The 18,956-nt window shown below is 52.5% G+C and overlaps 1 protein-coding gene across 3 annotated transcripts; it reads left to right on the plus strand.

Annotated features, from left to right (window-relative positions):
- The first annotated feature begins 1,569 nt into the window (after nt 1-1,569).
- Nucleotides 1,570-18,718, plus strand: SLC2A10 (solute carrier family 2 member 10). Of its 3 annotated transcripts, XR_010405869.1 has the most exons (6): nt 1,570-1,686; nt 9,359-10,636; nt 11,524-11,646; nt 13,403-13,538; nt 15,594-15,772; nt 16,650-18,718. XR_010405869.1 is itself a non-coding variant. In XM_045885888.3 (5 exons), the coding sequence occupies exons 1-5, from the start codon at nt 1,683-1,685 to the stop codon at nt 15,670-15,672; spliced, it is 1,620 nt and encodes a 539-aa protein (XP_045741844.1). In that variant the 5' UTR covers nt 1,570-1,682; the 3' UTR covers nt 15,673-17,825. The 3 variants fall into 3 exon arrangements, 2 of the variants coding, with proteins under 2 accessions (XP_045741844.1, XP_064429363.1); XM_045885888.3 differs by having other exon boundaries at nt 15,594-17,825; XM_064573293.1 differs by lacking the exons at nt 15,594-15,772; nt 16,650-18,718 and adding an exon at nt 13,709-15,587.
- The last annotated feature ends 238 nt before the right edge of the window (nt 18,719-18,956 follow it).

Here is an 18,956-nt window from a genome sequence, read left to right on the forward strand (position 1 = left end):
GTCCCAGTGCCCCAGTTTCCAAAGTCACGCAGTGCCAACTCTGTGCCCCCAGTGGGTCGAAGCCGTCACAAGCCCACTTAGATTTCAAAGGAGGGAACACAATTTTGGAGTCCCGTTTTCAAACTGCCCAACTGGGCATCTGGGTGTGTTATCAGAACTGTACAAGGGTCGCCTGGCTCAGAAGGTCTTGTCGGTGCTTCTTCTTTGCCGAGGGGCTGTGTGTGTCTGTGGCACACGATCCCCGCTGGGTGAGAGTACGGCTGACGATGCCCATGAACCAGCGCGTCCGTGTGAACACGCCGTGAGAGGCTGGACAAGCCTGTGGCCATGTGAGTGCTGAGCTTATAAGGGCATTTTTGCCCGAGGAGAATTAGTGGGGTGTCGCCAGCCTGGTTCCTTTCTAGAGCTCATATATGGAATTGCCCACCTATGTCCACACGGATGCCTAATGAGAACTTAACTGTCACACAGCCAGAACGGAGCTCTGCCCCAAGCCGCTCCTCACCTAGTGGGTAAGTCCTTCTTGAGTCTATCTGCCATCCGACCTACTTTCCTCCACCCCCACTGCTATCCTCTTCGTCCAGATTAACCTCTCTCTCACCTCCACACAGCCTCCTCCCCTTGGGTCCCCCTATTTCTGCCCTTGCTCCCTATAACCTACCAGAACTCTCCAATTATTTCTTGTGTCCGTGGGAGTAAGATCCACATTCCCTACCCTGGCCTCCCAAGGTCTTAAATGATCTGGCCTTGCCAACCCCTCCCTCCATTCTCCCCGCCAAACCCTGTGCTCCAGACACCGTGGCTTCACTTCCATTGTTCCCTACACTCCATAAGCTCCTTCCACCACCATGCCACATGGCCTTTGCCTTTGCTCTTCCCTTTGCCTGGAACCTCAGGTCTGAGCTCAGTTACCCCTCCAGAGAGCAGGCAGCCTTCCCAGACCCACAGCTGCAGCAGCGACCTGTGCCCGCACACCCCAGCACCCTGGTCTTCTTCTCTGCCCAGCCTTTACCCCTGCCGCTGTGTCTCTGGCTCCTTCAGCCGAGTATTTCTCCGCTTCCCCCGGTAGGACACAAACTCCCCAAGAACAACAAAGAATCTGTCTTGTTCTTCCAGCGCATCACCGAAGCCTAGCACAGTGCCTGTGGGTACTTGGCAGGTGTCCCAACCCCGGTGTCCAATGAATGGACAGTAATCCAGGGGCGAGTGTCCGGGTGGCTGAACCGGGTATATGAGTGTCCCGGTGGGTCAGTGTAGACGCATGAGTGTGTGTGTGTGTGTGTGTGTGTGTGTACACACAGGCTGGAGAGGCCAGTCTAGTAGTGTGGACTGCAGTGATTGAGGGTGCTCCTTCCCGTGGGGAGCACAGGAGAGGGCAGCGTGTGGGGGTCCCCCACAACAGGGATGACAGTGGGCGGGGGGCCACGAGGAGGAGAGTGGGTGGGGACCCACATCCAGGCCCCGGGCGGTCCCTGGCGCCCCTCGGTCCCGCCTCCAGGCACAGGGGGGCCAGGGCTGGCCGACGTGGCGGCCGGCGCTGCGGGCAGGCGGGCTGGGAGGAGGGCCGGAGGCGGGAGGCGGGAGGCGGGCCGGAAAGTTTGTCGGGCGGCCGAGGCGGGGACTCCGGCGGGGGATGAGCGGCGGCCCGAGCGCCCCCAGCCCGCAAGGGAGTCGTGCTCGCCATGGGTGAGTGGAGATCTGGCGCTGCCCGCGGGGGAGCCCCTGCGACCCCAGCCGCGCGCGCCCCGCGCCCCCCTACGACCCAGTCGGGTGGGGACAGCAGGCCCTGGCTGGGCGCTGGGAGGGGACGCGAGCGCACTTCCTTCCCTGCTCCCTTCTGCCCAGAAAAAAGTGAGCCGCCAGTGCTCTTTCCCTCTTTCCTCGATCCTGAGCGCGAACTCGGGGCAGGCCCTGTCCTGACCGCTTCAAGCCTTACACCTCCCCGCGCGAGGGAAACTCCTCCTACTCGGCAGATAAAGAAATGGAGGCTCCGAAAGGAGCAACTTGGTGAATCCCTTTGCTGAACACTTCTGTTCAGGAGACCTCAGGAGGCTGCCATGAACAACACAGACAAAACCTTCGCTTCGGAGGTATTCCATGAGAGGAGACCGGAGATTAGAATCCAGAACTGGGAGAGGTGGGGGCGGGAGGAGAATAGGGAATTGCTTTGTTGCTACAGGGAACTGGGATTTCCATTTCTCTCTCTGGATCCAGAGCCTCACTCAGTCATTCAGTCATTCATCCCTCTACTGTGTGGCAGGGGCTGGGGACTCAGCCGTGAGCAAAGCAGACAACAATCCTCTCTTCCATGGAGCTGACATTCCAGTTGAGAAGCTGGAAAAGAGTAAATGAATAAAATAATCTCCAAGGGCGATAAGATGCTATGGAACACAAAAAATGAGGTGGTGTGAAATGCTGAGGGAAGTGGCTTCTTTAGGTAGGAGGCCGTGGAGCGGAGATATTACTCAGAAGGAGTGGGTGTGCTAAGATCTGGAAAAAGAGCTACAAGGGGGGGGTGGGCAGGGATAGCATGTGCAAAGGCCATGAGGCACCAGTGGGTTGGTGTCAGGCCAGTGTGGCTGGAGCACAGTGGGCAAGGGGAAAAGATGGGGAGGGAGGTCAGAGAGTTAGGCAGGGGCTAGACTGTGTAGAACTTTGTAGGCCATGGCGAGGAGTTTAGGTTTTATTCCAAATGACATGAGAAGCTGGAGAAGAGGTTTAAGCTGGGGTGGGACGTGACCTGAATTGTGTTTTAAAACTCCCTCTGGATTATGCTGTGGAGAATCATAATAGCTAACAGTGGCTATAAGGTAGGCAGGCATAGAGGTACATATTACTATTTTACGCATTTGTAGATGGGGAAGCTCAGAGAGGTTAATGAGCTGCCTAAGGTCACACAGCAATGAATTAGAAAAGCTGGGCTAGAACCCCAGCACTCTGGCTCCAGCCTGCATTCCCAACCACTGTACCACTCAGCCTCTCATGCATAGTCATGGCACAACTGGTCACCAACTCCAGGTCTGACTCCGGAGTCCATGCTCTTAACCCTCAAGGCACACTGCCCCGGAGCCTGAGGGAAACACAGGCCCAGAGAGGTCCTCCCAAGGACACTCAGCTTGACCCTGGTCCCTCGCACCTGCCTTTCCGATCCCTTTGCTGCCTCCTAAGTTAATTCAACAGCTCTTGACTGAGCATCTCAGGAGGACAGAGATGGGGCTGGGTGGAAGCGGGGGAGGGAGGGCTCTGTCCTCCCCACCATCCCAGGCTGCTTTCCCAGGCTTGGGCCCTGGGTATAGACCTGGATTCCAGCCCGCATCCTCCCACTTCCGAGTGCATCATCTCGTCTACTTCTCAGACCCTCAGCTTCTTCATCTATGAAATGACCCCCATCAAAGGCACTTATCACAAGGCAGCTATGAGAATGACGTGAGAAAATGAATGAAAAGGGCTCAGCTCACCACCTGCACGTGGTAAAGAGTCCCTTCATGTGAGCTTTTCTTTTTTACCACACCCAGTGTTGGGACTCTGGAGTCAGTCTAGTCTCTGCTCTGTCACTTACAAACTGTCACCTTGGGCAATGTCTTCACCTCTCTGTGCCTCAGTTACTTCATCTGTAAAATGGGAATGACAGCCGTGCCTGGGTCATAGGTTTGCTGTAGGGATTGAGTCAGCTGGTGCAGCTAGGGCTTCCAGAAGAGGAGGTAGGGCTGGCTGTGGTGAGTGCTCCGTATTAGCCGTGTTGGGACGTTTGGAAACCAGCCCTCTGGGTGAGGATAGTTGCATAGTTCAGTGTCACTCAGGCTTCTCCCTGGAACTTGAGGGAGAGCTGTGGCGGATCCCTGGCAGGGGAGGGTCCCAATGCATTGTGACCTCTGGTGGAGATGCTGTTCTTGTGTCACCAACAAGAGGCTCCTTGGGACTTGCAGCTGGTGATACATCCACCTGAAACCTGACTTTTTCCCCCTTCCCCTGCTCCCCAATTCTCTCCCTGGGAAGCTCTGTCCTCCACAGTGAGGGGCTTAGAGGACGAAGGGATTTTCTCCAGTGTGAGACAGCTTCGCATATAACCTATCATTTTGTTTTGTTTTGTTTAGAGAGGGAGGGAGGAAGGGAGAGAGAGAGTGTGTGTGCCTGGTGTGTGGGGAAGGCCGAGGGATGGAGGGAGAGGGACAGAGAGAATCTGAAGCAGGCTCCGCACTCAGCACAGAGCCTGTTGTGGGGCTCAATCTCACAACCCTGAGATCATGACTTGAGCCAAAACCGGGAGTCAGATGTTTAACTGACTGAGCCACCCAGGCGCCCCTAGACAGATACTTAATAGAAAGGGGGAGCAGTTCCCAAACCTAGGCTGGGCCCTACTTTGGGGGCCAGGATTTACTCTACTTCCTGTGGAGTTTGGCCCCTTCCAGGCCCCAGACCTTTCCAAAGAGACCTCTCCCTCAAGAGCCAAGACCCTTCCTGTCTGGATTCCCTAAGCCCCCAGAGTCCCTTCATTCAATCTTCTGTTTATTCAACAAGTATTTACTGAGCGCCAGGAAGTGTCCTTAGCATCAGGGAGACAGCTAAGGACAAACAAACAATTCCTGTCCTTTTGGGGTCAACATTCTGGTTGGAGAGAACAATAAATATGTAAAACATATAGTTCTTTCAGATGGTGAGAAGTACCTTGGAGGAAAATAAGGGCATTAGAAGTGCTGGGTGTGATGGGGGAGGTTGCTCTTTTAAGTAGAGGGCCAGGGAAGGCCTCAGGAGAAGGTGATGTTTGAGCCAAGACCAGAGGGAAAGAGGGAAGGAATGGAGGGGGAGGGCTCTTCTGGCAGAGGTGACAGCTGGTAAAAGGCCTTGAGTTGAGTCACACAGGAATGAGGAGGAACAGCAAGGAAACTGGCATGGCAGAGCCGAGAGAGAGAGAGAGAGAGAGAGAGAACGAACGAATGCAGGCAGATTCTGCAGAACCTTGAAGGCCACTGTAAGGACTTTGGCTCTTTTCAGACTGAAGTGGGAACCCCAAGGGCTCTGAGCAGAATGACTCAGGCTTCCACAGGACCCCTGGGGCTGTCATGTAGCATTCTGCTAGGTTCAAAGGTATCTGATGCGGCCTCTGCAATGCCCCGTGCAGACACCTCCCTAGTCCCCAACGCAATCCTGGGTTCATTCGGCAGAAACCTCACTGAGCCCCGCTGGGGCATCAGGACAGGGCTGGGGCTCAGGAGGCACAGACAGGAAGTCTCTAACGCTGCCCTGCCCCGTTTAATAAGGAAGACACAGCAACAAACTTGAGATGGTGTCAGCAAGTGAAGGGGGAATGCAGAGTTGGCGGGAAGTGAAAAGTATGGCTTGGAAAGTGGAGGAAGATGTACAAGAATTAGCCAGGGCCTCCCATGAATTACCTTAAGCAAAAAAAAGGAGAAGAGAAGAGGAGGCGAGATGAGGGAAGGGGTGGGAAGGGGAGGGGAGGGAAGAGACAAGAGAAAAAGTAGAAAGAAAAGAAAAAAAGACATTCCTTAGTCACTGAGCAGTCCATGGATTCAGGAACTGGGGCTCAGGCAGTGTTGTCAGGGACCCCCCCGCAAGGGGGAAGCTGGCCCCCAGCGGCTCCAGGCAGGTAAACTACCAGCTTAGTGCCTTCAGTGAGCCAACACACCGGCCCAGGGTCAGCCACATGGCTTTCATCGCTGCGCAGGGCCTGGGAACCTGCTGGTTGGTCAGATCTGGGTCATGGACTCGGCCCTGGAGCTAGGCAGTGGGGGTGGAGGTGGCCGCGGTCATTTGTATCCAAACCAGGAGACCCAGAGACAAAGCACGGGGAAGGGCAGCACCCCAAAAGAGGGCGGGGGATGCCAAAGAACAGAGACCTACAACTCAAGGCCCCTCGGGGATGTGCCCGTGAGCTGGGACTGAGGAGGATGAGTGGGCCTGTGGGGACACAGGTGGTGCAGCAGCGGGCAGAGGGGCATGGAAATGGACCGTGTGTGCGGAGAGCAAGTGTTTGTGGGGCTTGGGGAGGCAGGAGGGGAGGTGGGGACAGAGTCAGGGAGGGGAAGTGACTGAGGAGTTGGGCCAGGGCCACTGGCTCAGGTAGGGCCTGGGATGGCAGGCGAAGGGGTTAGGACTTACAGAGCAGAGGCCACGGAAGCCAGGAAAGCTTAAGGAAGGGAATGTGCTTCCCTCATGTTTCTGACTCTGACTCCTTGGCGGCTGCCCTTCATCCTTCCTTGGGGCACTGTTGGTTCACTCTGCTTTGTGACTGGGTTTTCCCGAGAGCTAATGTGTCTGTATCTCCCCTCCACCCGTGGCCCTGCACCTCTGCTCTCTCTCACACCCCACCTATCTTTGATGGTCCTTCTCGCTTGAAGTCCGTTCTGCAAAGCTCCTAAGTATATGGGTTTGGGAGTCAGATGGATCAGTGAGTCCTGATCCGGTTGCTTCCCAGCTGTGAGAACACTCTGAAACTTAATCTCTAAAATGGGGATAACTGCAGCTGTACCACCTAGGGGTTATTATGAAGATGAGTTGAGAGACTAACGTCTTTACGTAGGGGAGCTGCTCCATAAATGACACCTGTTATTATTACTATTTTATTTCACTATTATTTTCGCTCTTCTGCTCTTAACCACCGTGACCCGAATCTGCCCCGATGCACTTTCCAGCGGGACCTGTGGACAGTCAACTTGGCCTCTGAGCCCCTTGGCTGGGTTCCCTTTCAGCTCCAGAGGAACTGAGGAAATGGCAAACAAATTCTGTTTTCACTTGATTGCCTCACATGGCCTGGAGGAAACTTCCTTTCTGGCAGCAAGCTCCAGGAACCGAGGGAGATGGGGCAAAGGGAGGTGAAGACAGGACAGGACCCGGGTACCATCATCTTCCTAGGGTGCTCGTTGATGGTCATGAACAAGAAGCACAGGGCCAGCCAGGGAAACAGAGGAGGTGATTTCCCAGGGGGCAGGGTGGGAGGGATAAGGGTGAACAGAAATGGGCACCGAGCCTTCCACCCATGAAACTCCTCCCCCTGCACAAAAATTGCCTAACAGAGATGGGGAGAGGTAGAGGTAGGAGAGAACAGCGCAAAATCATAATATGCCAAGGTTTGCTAATGGGGTGGTTAAGGGTGTGGATTGTGGCGCCAGACGGCCCGGCTTTGAATCTAGGCTCAGCTACTTACTACTTTTGACCTTAGACAAGTCACTTCACCTCTGATGGTCAGTTTGTTCATTCATAAATAATTCAAAAGCCCACCACATGAAGTTATATTAAGTTAAATGTGTTATTGCACTTAAAGTGCTCAAAGCAGTGCCTGGCTGAGATACACTCAGTGAGTCTGACTGTAGTATTATGAATGTTCTTGTCAGGTCCAGGGTGGGTGTGGGTGAGATAGATACTGCTAGATTAATCTAGATGCTTCTAGAAATATCTAAGTGTAAGCGTGTGAATTAAGAATTAAGAGTAACCTGTAACTGCGTTTTAATTAATTAAAATTAAATACGATTTTAAAATTCAGTTCCTTAATCACATTAGCCCCCTTTTAAGTGCTCAGGAGCCACATGTGCTGGTGACTACTCTCTCTGCCCAGCTCAAGCCTTCCAAGACTTGCCTCCATCCACTGAGAATGAAATTCATTATTCTCTTCATGACCTAACAAGTTCCGCGTGACCTGGCCCCGGCCTACTTCTGCCTCATTATCTCCTCAGGTGGAGGTGGCTCCAGCCATCCTGGCCTCCTTGCTGAAAACGCAATGATTAACAGCCTGAACGCTCTTGCTGCATCAGTCACCCACTTGCTGTGTGACCATGAGAAAGTTTCTTAACTTCTCTGAGCCTTGGAGGATGATGCTAAAAATACTATGTTATAGGGTTGTTGTAAGAATGAAATGAGTAGGGATGCCTGGGTGGCTCAGTCATTAAGCATCTGCCTTCGGCTCAGGTCATGATCCTAGGGTCCTGGGATCGAGCCCCGCATCAGGCTCCCTGCTCAGTGGGGAGCCTTCTTCTCCCTCTGCCTGCCACTCCCCCTACTTGCGTGCGTGCTCTCTCTCTCTCTCTGACAAATAAATAAAATCTTAAAAAAAAAAGAATTAAATGAGTAAGTGTGTGTAAAGTTCTTAAAACCGGGCCTGGCACTTAATAAATGTCATATAAGCACTAGCTATTAATATTAATGGTTGTTGTTCAAACATACCAAAAACTGTCTTGCCTCAGGGCCTCTGTTTTTGCTGTTCCCTCCGTCTAGAATGTTCTTCTCCCAGATTTTACATGGCTTTCACCCTCACTTAATTTAGATCTCTGCTCAAATCTTCCTTCTTTGAGAGGCCTTAACTGACTACCCTATTTAACATAGAACTCCTCCATCATTTTCAATCCACTTTCCTGGCTTTTTTAAATGACATCTTTCACCACCTAAAGTTATATATATATATTTATTTATTGTCTGCCTTTCTCTACTAGAATATCAGGTGCTTGACAACACCACTGTATTGCCAGCCCCAAGAACACTGTTTGGCATGTTGTAGATGCCGAATAAATAAGTTTTTGAATGATTGGAGGGGTGGATGCATGGATGGATGGGTAAGTGTGTGAATGCGTACATAAGGGATGGAATCAAAGATTGGTGGATGAATGGATGTATTTGTGGGTAGATGCATCAATAAACAGATGGATGGTAAATTAAAGAGTATATAATGGACAAATAGATGGATGAATATGTGGTAGATAGAGCAAATGGATGGATGGAGGAGGGGATGATGAAGGGATGGATGGATAGATTGATTAATAAATAGATGGGTGAATAGATGGAGTAAATGGATGGATAGATGGATGACAAATGATGGTTGGATGCATGAATACGTGCATGGGTAGATGGATGGCTGGATAAGCGGATGGAGTGGATGATGGATGGATGGATGGAGGGATGAAGGAGAAATGGAAGAAGAATGAGGTGGATGGCTGGATGATGGATGAATGGATGGATGCATGAAAGCATGCATGAGTAGATGGGTGAGTGAATGAATGGATGGAGTGGGTGGGTGAATGAATGAAGTGGATGGATGGAGGGATGAAGGAAGAAGTGGATGGGTAGATGAATGGATGGATGGATGGATCAGTAAATGGATAGATAGATGAATGACAGTAGATGGATGGAGGGGTGGGTGGTTGAAGGAAGGAGTGGATGGATGGATGAAAGATGGATAGGTCAATAAATGGAAGGATGGGTGGATGAATGGACGGGTGGATGAATGGACAGGTGAATAGATGGAGTAGCTGGATGGATAGATGAGGGGTTGGCAGATGGAGGGGAAGTTCATGGATGGATGCTCTGGTGAGGAACCATCCTGAACTCTGCTCTTGTCACTTTTGTTTTCCAGGGCGTCCCCAACTGCTCCTGCCCCTGTGTGCCTCTGTGTCTTTGCTGGGTGGCCTGACCTTCGGTTATGAACTGGCAGTTGTATCAGGTGCCCTGCTGCCCCTGCAGCTTGACTTCGGGCTTTCCTGCTTGGAGCAGGAGCTCCTGGTGGGCAGCCTGCTCCTGGGGGCTCTCCTTGCCTCCCTGGTGGGGGGCGTCCTCATCGACCAGTATGGCAGGAAACAAGCCATCCTCGGCAGCAATGTGGTGCTTCTGGCAGGCAGCCTGAGCCTCGGCCTGGCTGGCTCCCTGGCCTGGCTTGTCCTGGGCCGCTTGATGGCTGGCTTTGCCATCTCCCTCTCCTCCATGGCCTGCTGTATTTATGTGTCAGAGCTGGTGGGGCCCCGGCAGCGGGGAGTGCTGGTGTCCCTCTATGAGGCTGGCATCACCCTGGGCATCCTGCTCTCCTATGCACTCAACTACGCATTGGCTGGTTCCCCGGGGGGGTGGCGGCATATGTTCGGCTGGGCCGCAGCACCTGCTCTTCTGCAGTCCCTCAGCCTCTTCTGTCTCCCTGCTGGGACCACTGAGGCTGCAGCCCACAAGGACCTCATTCCTCTCCAGGGAGGTGAGGCCACCAAGCTGGGGAGGCCAAGATACTCCCTTCTGGACCTCTTCAGGGCCCGGGATAACATGCGAGGCCGGACCATGGTGGGGCTGGGGCTGGTGATTTTCCAGCAACTAACGGGGCAGCCCAACGTGCTGTGCTATGCTTCTACCATATTCCACTCAGTCGGTTTCCGTGGGGGCTCCTCAGCTGTGCTGGCCTCTGTGGGACTCGGCGCCGTGAAGGTGGTGTCCACCCTGACGGCCCTGGGGCTGGTGGACCGAGCGGGCCGCAGGGCCCTGTTACTGGCTGGCTGTGCCCTCATGGCCCTGTCGGTCAGCGGCATCGGGCTCGTCAGCTTCGCCGCACCCATGGACTCCAGCCCAAGTTGCCTGGCCCTACCCAACGCCAGCAGGCCGGTAGGCCTCTCTGGAGACTCGAGCCTGCCAGGGGCCGTCATAAGTCCACTTCCACTGCCAGCGACCAGTGAGAACCAAGGGAAGCCAGTCCCCCCAACCTCTACGAAAATCAAGCCTCATCCCAGAGCTGGGAACCGCACAGCCCCTCCCCTGCCGGCCTTAGGCACTGCCGCCCCTGCGCCCCGTTCTGCCCCCGAGCTCGCCCTGCTGCACTGGACCGCGCTGGTCTGCATGATGGTCTTTGTGAGCGCCTTCTCCTTTGGGTTTGGACCAGGTAGGTGGGGGTTCTCTGGCAGGAAACTCAGCAGCCTCTACCCCACCCAGCGGAAAGGGTGGGGACCCTGTCAGTCAGAGTCTCGGAAGGACACTAGAGGGGGCCTGACCGCAAAGCCAATGAAGCTTACGCTTTATGGCTCCTTGCCCACTTGCGGGCACTCCTTCCCAGGGCCTAATTTTCTGTTTGTAGTTTTTTTTCTTATAAAGGGCCCCAAATTATTTAAGCTTCTGGCCTCTTAAACTTGAATTTGCCCCTGGATAGATCACTCAAAGGGTTTACTTGAGGGCGCCTGGGTGGCTCAGTCGTTAAGCGTCTGCCTTCAGCTCAGATCATGATCCCAGGATCCTGGGATCGAGTCCCACATCGGGCTCCCTGCTCAGCGGGAAGCCTGCTTCTCCCTCTCCCACTCCCCCTGCTTGTGTTCCTGCTCTCGCTCTCGCTCTCTCTGTCAAATAAATAAATAAAAATCTTTAAAAAAAAAAAAAAGGGTTTACTCGAAAGGGGTTCTTGGGGCACCTGGGTGGCTCAGTCGGTTAGGTGCCTGCCTTCGGCTCAGGTCATGATCCCAGGGTACTGGGATCGAGCCCCACATCGGGCTCCCTGCTCAGCGGCGAGTCTGCTTCTCCCTCTCCCTCGGCCTGCCACTCCCCCTGCTTGTGCTCTCTCTCTCTGTCAAATAAATAAATAAAACCTTAAAGAGAAAAAGAGAAAGAAAGGAAGAAAAGGGTTCTTGCAGCAGTGTGGGGGAGGCAGTGGGAGAACTGGGTGTCAGGGGCCTGAAATTCTGCTTGAGTCACATTGTTGGGGGGCTGTCCGCTGGACCATGGGTGCCAGGCCCCAGTTCCCACCCCAGCCCGTGAGTTCTCCCCGCTTTCCTGTCCTAGTGACCTGGCTTGTCCTCAGCGAGATCTATCCCGTGGAGATCCGAGGCAGAGCCTTCGCCTTCTGCAACAGCTTCAACTGGGCCAGCAACCTCCTTGTCAGCCTCTCCTTCCTCCACCTCATCGGTGAGTTCTCTGACCTAATTCCATGGTCTAGTTCCTTCTAGATCCAGGAACAGTTGCCTGGGGTGGGCTCTTGTTGGCTCAGCAAAATTGCCTGCCCATCCCCGGCTGGAAGGCTGCAAGATTCTGATGCCCAGGCCTGGGGCATATACCAGCCCCTGAAGTCAGGGTGGGTGGGTGGGGGACAGCTTCACCCAACCATGTGTACAGAGGTGGGGGGGATGGTTCCTTAAAGGAAAAGTGGGGTGCTAGTATCAGCAAAGGGGGGAGGAGAGGCCAGCAGACAAAGACAAGAGAAGACGTGACCTTCGAGGCTTCTACCCCTGATAATTCCAGGCTCCATCAATGAGTGGGCCTGGGAGGTGAGGCTGAAGGAGGGGAAGAGCCTCCATCTGGAAGCTGGCTCTGATTGGTGTGGTAGGGGAGGGGACAAACTACTGGTGGGGGGATGGGGGAGTCTGGAGGCCTGAGTGTGAGGCCATTTTCTTCATTGCAGCCCAAAGGCCCTCACATTAAAGCAGGGGAGTTTTTGAAAATTTCGTCTTGTAGCCGAAGAACTATTCTGTAAATAAAACTCTGTGCAGAATGTTAAATTCTCCAGGCCCGATAGCAGGTCTACACCCCCACCTCTGAGACCAGCAGGTACCCGAGTGTCCACCTTTTTTATTCTAAACCGGCTCCAACAGGCTCATGCCCACCTGCTGGCAGGAAGGTTTTCTCATATCTAGTTTGGGTGACACTCTCTCTTCCTACCTGGCATTCGAACCCCATTTGAGCCATGGTGGGGTGTGGTGGGAATTATCTGGGCCCAGAACACCGGAAAGGGTCTCTGAGTTGCTGAGATGCTCCTGGCCCAAGGAGCCAAGGTGGGAGGGGCTCCCTCCCTGTGAGCCCCAAGGCACAGTTCTTAAGGCTCAGTTATTTTCCTATTTTCTGCAGCCAAGCGTTTCCTCCTCAAAGGCACAGCCCCTGGGAAAGGCTGGTAGAAGAGCGTGTCCACTGTGCCTGTCTCCAGCCTCCCCCACCCACCCCACCCCTCCCACCCCCCCTTGTGTGAGGATTAAGTGGAGGCCCAGCTGGTCAGGGGAGGATGCTCAGAGGTCATGACCTCTAGAGGTGAGAATGGCCATGGCTCTGGAAGGTTATCTGGGCTTCTGCCTCCACAAAGCCCTTCCCTCACTGTCTCCTTTCTCTGTCCTGGGCTGACGGACTTCAAAGGAGCCAGGGTCATCCCGGGGTCCTGGTTGCTGGCCCTGAGACCCTGGCCCTCATCCAAGGCTCCGGGAAGAGGCGAGGGCTGGGGAGTGGTCTGGGAGTCAGCCACAGGCTGCATGGGCTGAAACTCCATTCCCTGGATGCTCAATTCATTCACCCAATAACCAGTTTGTAGAATTTCGGAGGATGTTTTTTGTTTTGGGGCTGGGCTTGGCCAAAGCTGTGTCCTGCAACTACTTTGCTGCGGAAGTGAATGCCATTTCCTCTCCATTCATGTTTTCAGATTATGACCTCACTCCTCTGGTGAGTGTTTTAGATGTGGGTGAGTGGGCTTTCCCATACCGACCTGATGCCTGAGTCTGTGTTTGCGGGTCTGGGCCCCGGCCCTTTGCCTGCCTCTGGGATAACCAGTCCGGCTCCTGCTTTAAGGCACTTACCTGACAGCTTGTTGTTTTAATTCTGCACATCAAACATTTGGAGAATGTGCTTCTGAGTGAACTGATTTGCAGTGCCCCTGCCCACGCTCCCACCTTCCTGTTCCCAGGCACCATCGGCTTGTCCTGGACCTTCCTGCTCTACGGGCTGACGGCTGTCCTCGGCCTGGGCTTCATCTATGCATTTGTCCCTGAAACAAAAGGCCAGTCCTTGGCAGAGATAGACCAGCAGTTCCAGAAGAGACGGTAAGTGGACACAGGGCTAAGCTGGGCCTCAGGAAGGACTCACATCAAATCCTGAGCAAATCAGTTCAGGATTTACTCTGCGTACTTTCCCTTTGCAAGAGAGTGTTTTCCTCCTCCTCCTGATTCCCTTAGTGCCTGGACACCGTCGGTTTTGTCTTGTCTTCCTACAGGAGCTGTTTTCCTGGAGTTGTTTGTGTCTTCCGACAGCAGAGTTTCATTTGACTTTAAGGCCCAGCTCATGGGAATTTTAAAACCATGCAGTTATGGAATCACATGAGGTCAGAGCAGCAGAATCTTAGAGTCATGGAAGCTTAGAGAAAATAGTATAACTGTGGCCTTTTAAAGTCACACACACAGAACTATGGGCTTAATCTACTCATTCAGCAGGTGTTTATTAAGTCCCTACTATGTGCCAGGCCATGTCTGGGCCTTAGGAAACGTGGCCGAGTAAGATGGGCAAGGTCCTTGTCCTCACGGAGCTTCCATTCTAGTGGAGAAGGGGGACAGAAAATAAACAAGCCAACAAATGCAGCAACAAGAGCATTTTGGCTAGTTATATGTATCTGAAGAAAATGAAACAGAGTGAAGTATGTTGAGAAGGCCTGACTGGCAGAGCGGGGGACAGAGGGACAGGGGTTGTGGCTAAATTAGAGTGGGTGGTTAGAGAGAGGAGGCCTCTCTAAGGAGGTGCAATTTAAGTTCGTGAGAAGGAGACAGCCATGTAAAGATGAGGGAGAGGAGCATTCCAGGTAAAGGGAACAACAGGTGCAAAGGCCTTGAGGTTGGGAGTGTATCCGGCATATGCAAGGAACCACAAGGAAGCCAGTGTGGCTGGAATAGAGGGAAGGGAGGGTGGCAGGAGGGGTAGAAGATCAGATCAGCCAAGTTGGTAGGAGCTCAATCATGTAAGGTCTTCAGATCATAGAGAGGAGTGGAGAATCTTAGTATCGTGGGGCCTTGTGCCATTCAAATAAGAGAAGAGAGGAATAGGAGCAGCAGAAAGGACCTAAAAACACTACCATCCTACATATCCTTGGCAAATGCCCCTGGTTACTTCTTGTAGTAAAGGGGATCATCAGCACCTGACTGCCCGTTCTATTCCTGGGAGGCCCTAAAGGACTAAAAAAATAAATCATTCTAAGAGGGAGTCGGAACTCACCTCCTGCAGCTGCCTGCCAAGTCCCAGCCCAACACAGCCCCGGAAGGGACGCAGAACTGGTCCAGTGTAAAAGCCTTCAACCTGCTCCACTCAACCCCAGAGGGTGCTCTGCCAGCGGAGCTCCCCCAGTGTGTTGACTGACCCCTCTGCAGGCCCCTTTGGCCCAACCCTGTTGGTTAGGAAATAGATCTGGCTGCTCAGAATAGTCCGGATGTAGGGGGACCAGGGCTGGGGTGGCAGCCGTGCTTCGAGAGGTCATCCAGGGTCCCACGCTCCTTCTCTCCAGTTGCTCTGCCATCTCTTCGATAATTACTTTACCAGGGGCCTGCGGGAGGGGAGGAGGGGAGGGGAGACACAGCCTGAAAGATGCACGGGTCATTCCCACCCGCATCCTTCAGACAGAACCTGGGTATACCTACATGCGGGGGAGGCTGAGAAACGGGCTTTCTCCTGGGAAGCCATGTGCCCAGCTAAGAATTAAAAGGGCACTGTTACTAGGCTTAGGGGGGATACAGATACTAGGAGCCACCTGGAATCTCTGCCATCCTGGCTTTCTTGGGAGAATATTCCAGAAACCCTCCTCTGGGATGAGGCACTAAGGAGGCAGAAAGGCAGGTAGAAGCCAGCTTTGGGGTAAAGCAGGATGTAATTGCAGCCAAGGGGAGTGTCAAGCTGGACCTGGGGACTCGGGGTCGCATGGTGGGGCCTGGGCCAGCCTGTAGGGCAAGGAAGCTGAGTCTGCCATGACTTTAGGAGGAGACAGAAAGTTAGGGGGCTTTGCCAGGGTCTGGCAGTCATCACTTCAGTGCCTATAGTCATATAGACTCTGACATCAGAGGCCACAGAGACAGAGAGCCACAGAGACCCCTCTCCCCCACTCACTCTCTGCTTGACAGGTTCACCCTGAGCTTTGGCCACAGGCAGAGCTCCACCAGCATCCCGTACACCCGCATCGAGGTCTCTGCCACCTCTTGAGGAGTCCATCTGCCTGGAAGATGCTGGAACCATGGCTTTAGCCGACAGTCTCCAGCTTCCTGCTTGCCTGGCTCCTACAGCACAAGGTCTCGGAGGTCCTGTAAGTCATCCCTGCTCCAGGAGAGGTCTTTCGGGCCCAGGTGAAAGAGGAGAAAGTTTGAGAACCCAAAAGTCTTCATTTTGAATCTCAGGCTCTGAGGTGCCCTGAGGATCTGCCTTCTTGCCTCAGTTTCCCCATTGTCTCTGCACGTCCCTGCAGTACTTACAATGACAACATCTCATGGAGTCTGTTGCTTTCTCAAAGAACATCTAGGGTACCAGCCCTGGAAGGAAGTCTTCTCTGGCATCACTCCCAAACCTAGATGAGGATACTATATTCTCTGCTCTCTTTTCTCATCTGGCTGGGACTTTCTGGTGAGGGGAAGCCTGCTTTTGTCATTCACCAGCAACTTAGACTGGTGGAGAAGATGCTTGAGTTCCAGCCCTGCTTCTCTGGTGTCATGGCTGTATGGCCATAGGCCTCAGTTTTCCCCATATGTACAATGGGCAACCTGGACCAGGGAGTTCTTAAGATCACTTCCAATGTCAATGAGCTGGAATTCTAAGTGCTGCTAATACAGCGCATATTCAGCACGGGCCCTGCTCTCAAGTAGCTGGCCATCTCTGTAGGGGATGCCAGTTTTAATTAGGGGAACAGTAAATAGAATTCCAGAATCGCGGGCACTAAAATCCAAGAGCAGCCACGGTTCATGAAGCCAGCTCCAGGCACTGTTTCCAGGTGGTGCAGGAGAGCTTTGCAGAACGGAGGTGGGTTTGGAGGCCGACAAGCCCGACTGCTGGTGTTGCCTGTCTCCTGGCCGCTGTTGACCTTGTCAACAACCTTGTGACTAACAGCTTTCGCTAGCCTCAGTTCCCACATCTGCAGAATGGGGATGATTAGGCGCCTGGGGATGTACTTAACCCCTGTCTTCCTGCAGGAGGATCTTCAGCTGGTCCCATTCAGCTAGTCAGGGCCTGAGGGGGAGGTTTCTGCTCACCCTCAGTTACCCAGGTCCCCATCTTTGGGACATTGTTAAGGGTCAGCCCCCGACGGGTGAGTCAGATGGAGACTGAGCAAGGAGCTCAAGCCAGAAGTCACCAGAGGAAGGGCCTGGCAAGAGTGAGTTGCTGGATGCTGAGGAAAATGAAGAGCTAAAGCAGACCCAGGGAGCTGGTGTGGGACAACACTTCGTCATCTGTGCCTGCTGCAAGCCCCCAGGACTCTGGCCTCTCATCTTCTCTCCTCCTGTTCTAGATGCTTCCCTCGTACCCAGTGGTGTGCGGGAGGCTCCTCCTACTACCTTGTGAGAGCCCATTGTTAAGTTTTTGGGACTTTTGCCAACTGGTTGTTAAACACAGCCTTTTAAAGATATTAAATTATTGAATATTTCAATAAATTATATTAAAAGCAAAAGTAATAAATACTAAAACCTCCTCACTTCCTTGTTTTGCTACATTTCACTATCATCTGTGCTCTTGAGGTTACTTGCATATAATGTGTCTTATGAGAGACACGGGAGATCCTGATTCTGCGTACAAGGCGTCATGCCCATGGGAGGTGACTTGGCAGCACAGGGATGGGGAAACACTGCAAGGCAGGGCTTGACTTACTGTTTCCTTGATGCTCCAGCCTTAAGAATGTGATGGATAAAATGTTAACAATGCAAATTAACCTTGCGAGTGTGTCTGTCATGTCTGTAGCTGAGACACGGTGAGTGGCACTAAAAATTGAGGGAATATTCTTTCACTCTGAACGCTATTACCCAATGCAACAAACAAGTTGCCCACATCATCGATGAAGGTGTTCTGACCTACATCTTCCTTGTTTTACTTTGTCTGACTCATTAACGTCAACAAAAATTTCAACCCACGTTCATGTTGAAACTTCCCTCGCTCTGCAGAGACAGGATGGGATCTTTTGCTGAGTCGGATTGTTGTCCAGCATTTATTCCTAGTCTGATTTTGTCAAGTCGTGGCGAAATTGCAGTGATAGTTGGTTTTGGATACAAGAATTTGGCAAAAAAAAAAAAAAAATCAACAAAATCCATCTGCGAGAATGAATTGGCTTATATAGAATTTATAAAGAATATTTACAACAGTGTGTTATTATTTATAAATTTGTAAATTTATAAATTATAAATTTTTAAATTTTGTGTAATAAACACATAAAATCTATACACACACACACACACTTGTTCTCCTGGAGAACAGTGGTTCAACACTGCCCAGCACGCCACTCCTTTTATCTGTCCTTATGGTGCCTTCAGATCCAAATCTGTCTACAGAGACCCCCAGGCCTCTCTCAATTCCCCTTTCCTATCAGCCTAGAGAATGCTTAGACTAGTCTTAGATTGGTCAGGATCATAAACTCAGCGGTCAGGCCGGGAATGTAAATGATGGGAGCCCTGTGGTAAGACAGCAGGGAGGAGTGAGGTCTGTGGACACGGGCAAACACAGGCCCTCTCTAAAAGGGGAAGCTGCCCAATTCCAGCTGGTGCCTGCCATGTAGGAACATGGGCCTATCCGTGGCCTGACCATCTGTATTTTCAAGAAAATCCAGAAATTCAGACCTTGGTGCAAAATTTCCTGATTTATTAATAGTGGCAATTGGTTCTTAAGTGAAAAATAGCTTTTAAGCTCAACAGAACACGCCTGTGGCTAAATCATGACCTTCCGTTTGTGCCTCAGCTCTTGAAAGCTTTCCCTCTGAGATACTCCTCTTCTCTGGATTCTTGAGGCTCTCAGCTTAATCTCTGTAAAGAGTCATGGCTTTGGAAATCAATGCCAAGAATATTGAGTAGCCAAGCATCATGAATTGAGTAAGTTGGAGGGGGTGTTATTGAACACGGAGGAAGGCATCATGGAGGGAAGAAATGGTTCATATGGCAAACACAGAACTGGCACAGTTAGGTGTGGGACTTGGTAATGGCTCATCTGTGTATCAGGGATGATGCCATTAACTATTTAGAGATGACATATATCAATCACTAGTTCCAAGCTGGGCCCATTGGTGCTCACCAATGGTTCAGTCCCAGCAGCCTTCAGGAGCATCTGGCTCTGGGTGAGGAGGATGGAGAGGGCAAGAACCAGGTGGCCATTCATAATGGGGGGGGGGGGCGGCATGAAAGAAATCTAAAAACGTGCAGTACCTACTAGGTGCTCAGCAGTCTTTAGCACTAGCCAGAAAAGACACAGGGTCTGTTCCATGATCTGCAGCGCGGGTGGTGGGAAGCTCTTCTCTTTCT

The sequence above is a fragment of the Mirounga angustirostris genome, unplaced genomic scaffold (genome assembly GCF_029215605.1).
Source record: "Mirounga angustirostris isolate CCGP_5_RB_7025 unplaced genomic scaffold, mMirAng1.0.hap1 SCAF_10, whole genome shotgun sequence".
Lineage (NCBI taxonomy): Eukaryota > Metazoa > Chordata > Mammalia > Carnivora > Phocidae > Mirounga > Mirounga angustirostris.

Coding starts and splice junctions, on each gene's coding strand:
- SLC2A10 (XM_045885888.3), top strand. Junction 10,637..11,523: donor CTCCTTTGGGTTTGGACCAG/GTAGGTGGGGGT, acceptor TTCCTGTCCTAG/TGACCTGGCTTGTCCTCAGC. Junction 11,647..13,402: donor CTCCTTCCTCCACCTCATCG/GTGAGTTCTCTG, acceptor TCCTGTTCCCAG/GCACCATCGGCTTGTCCTGG.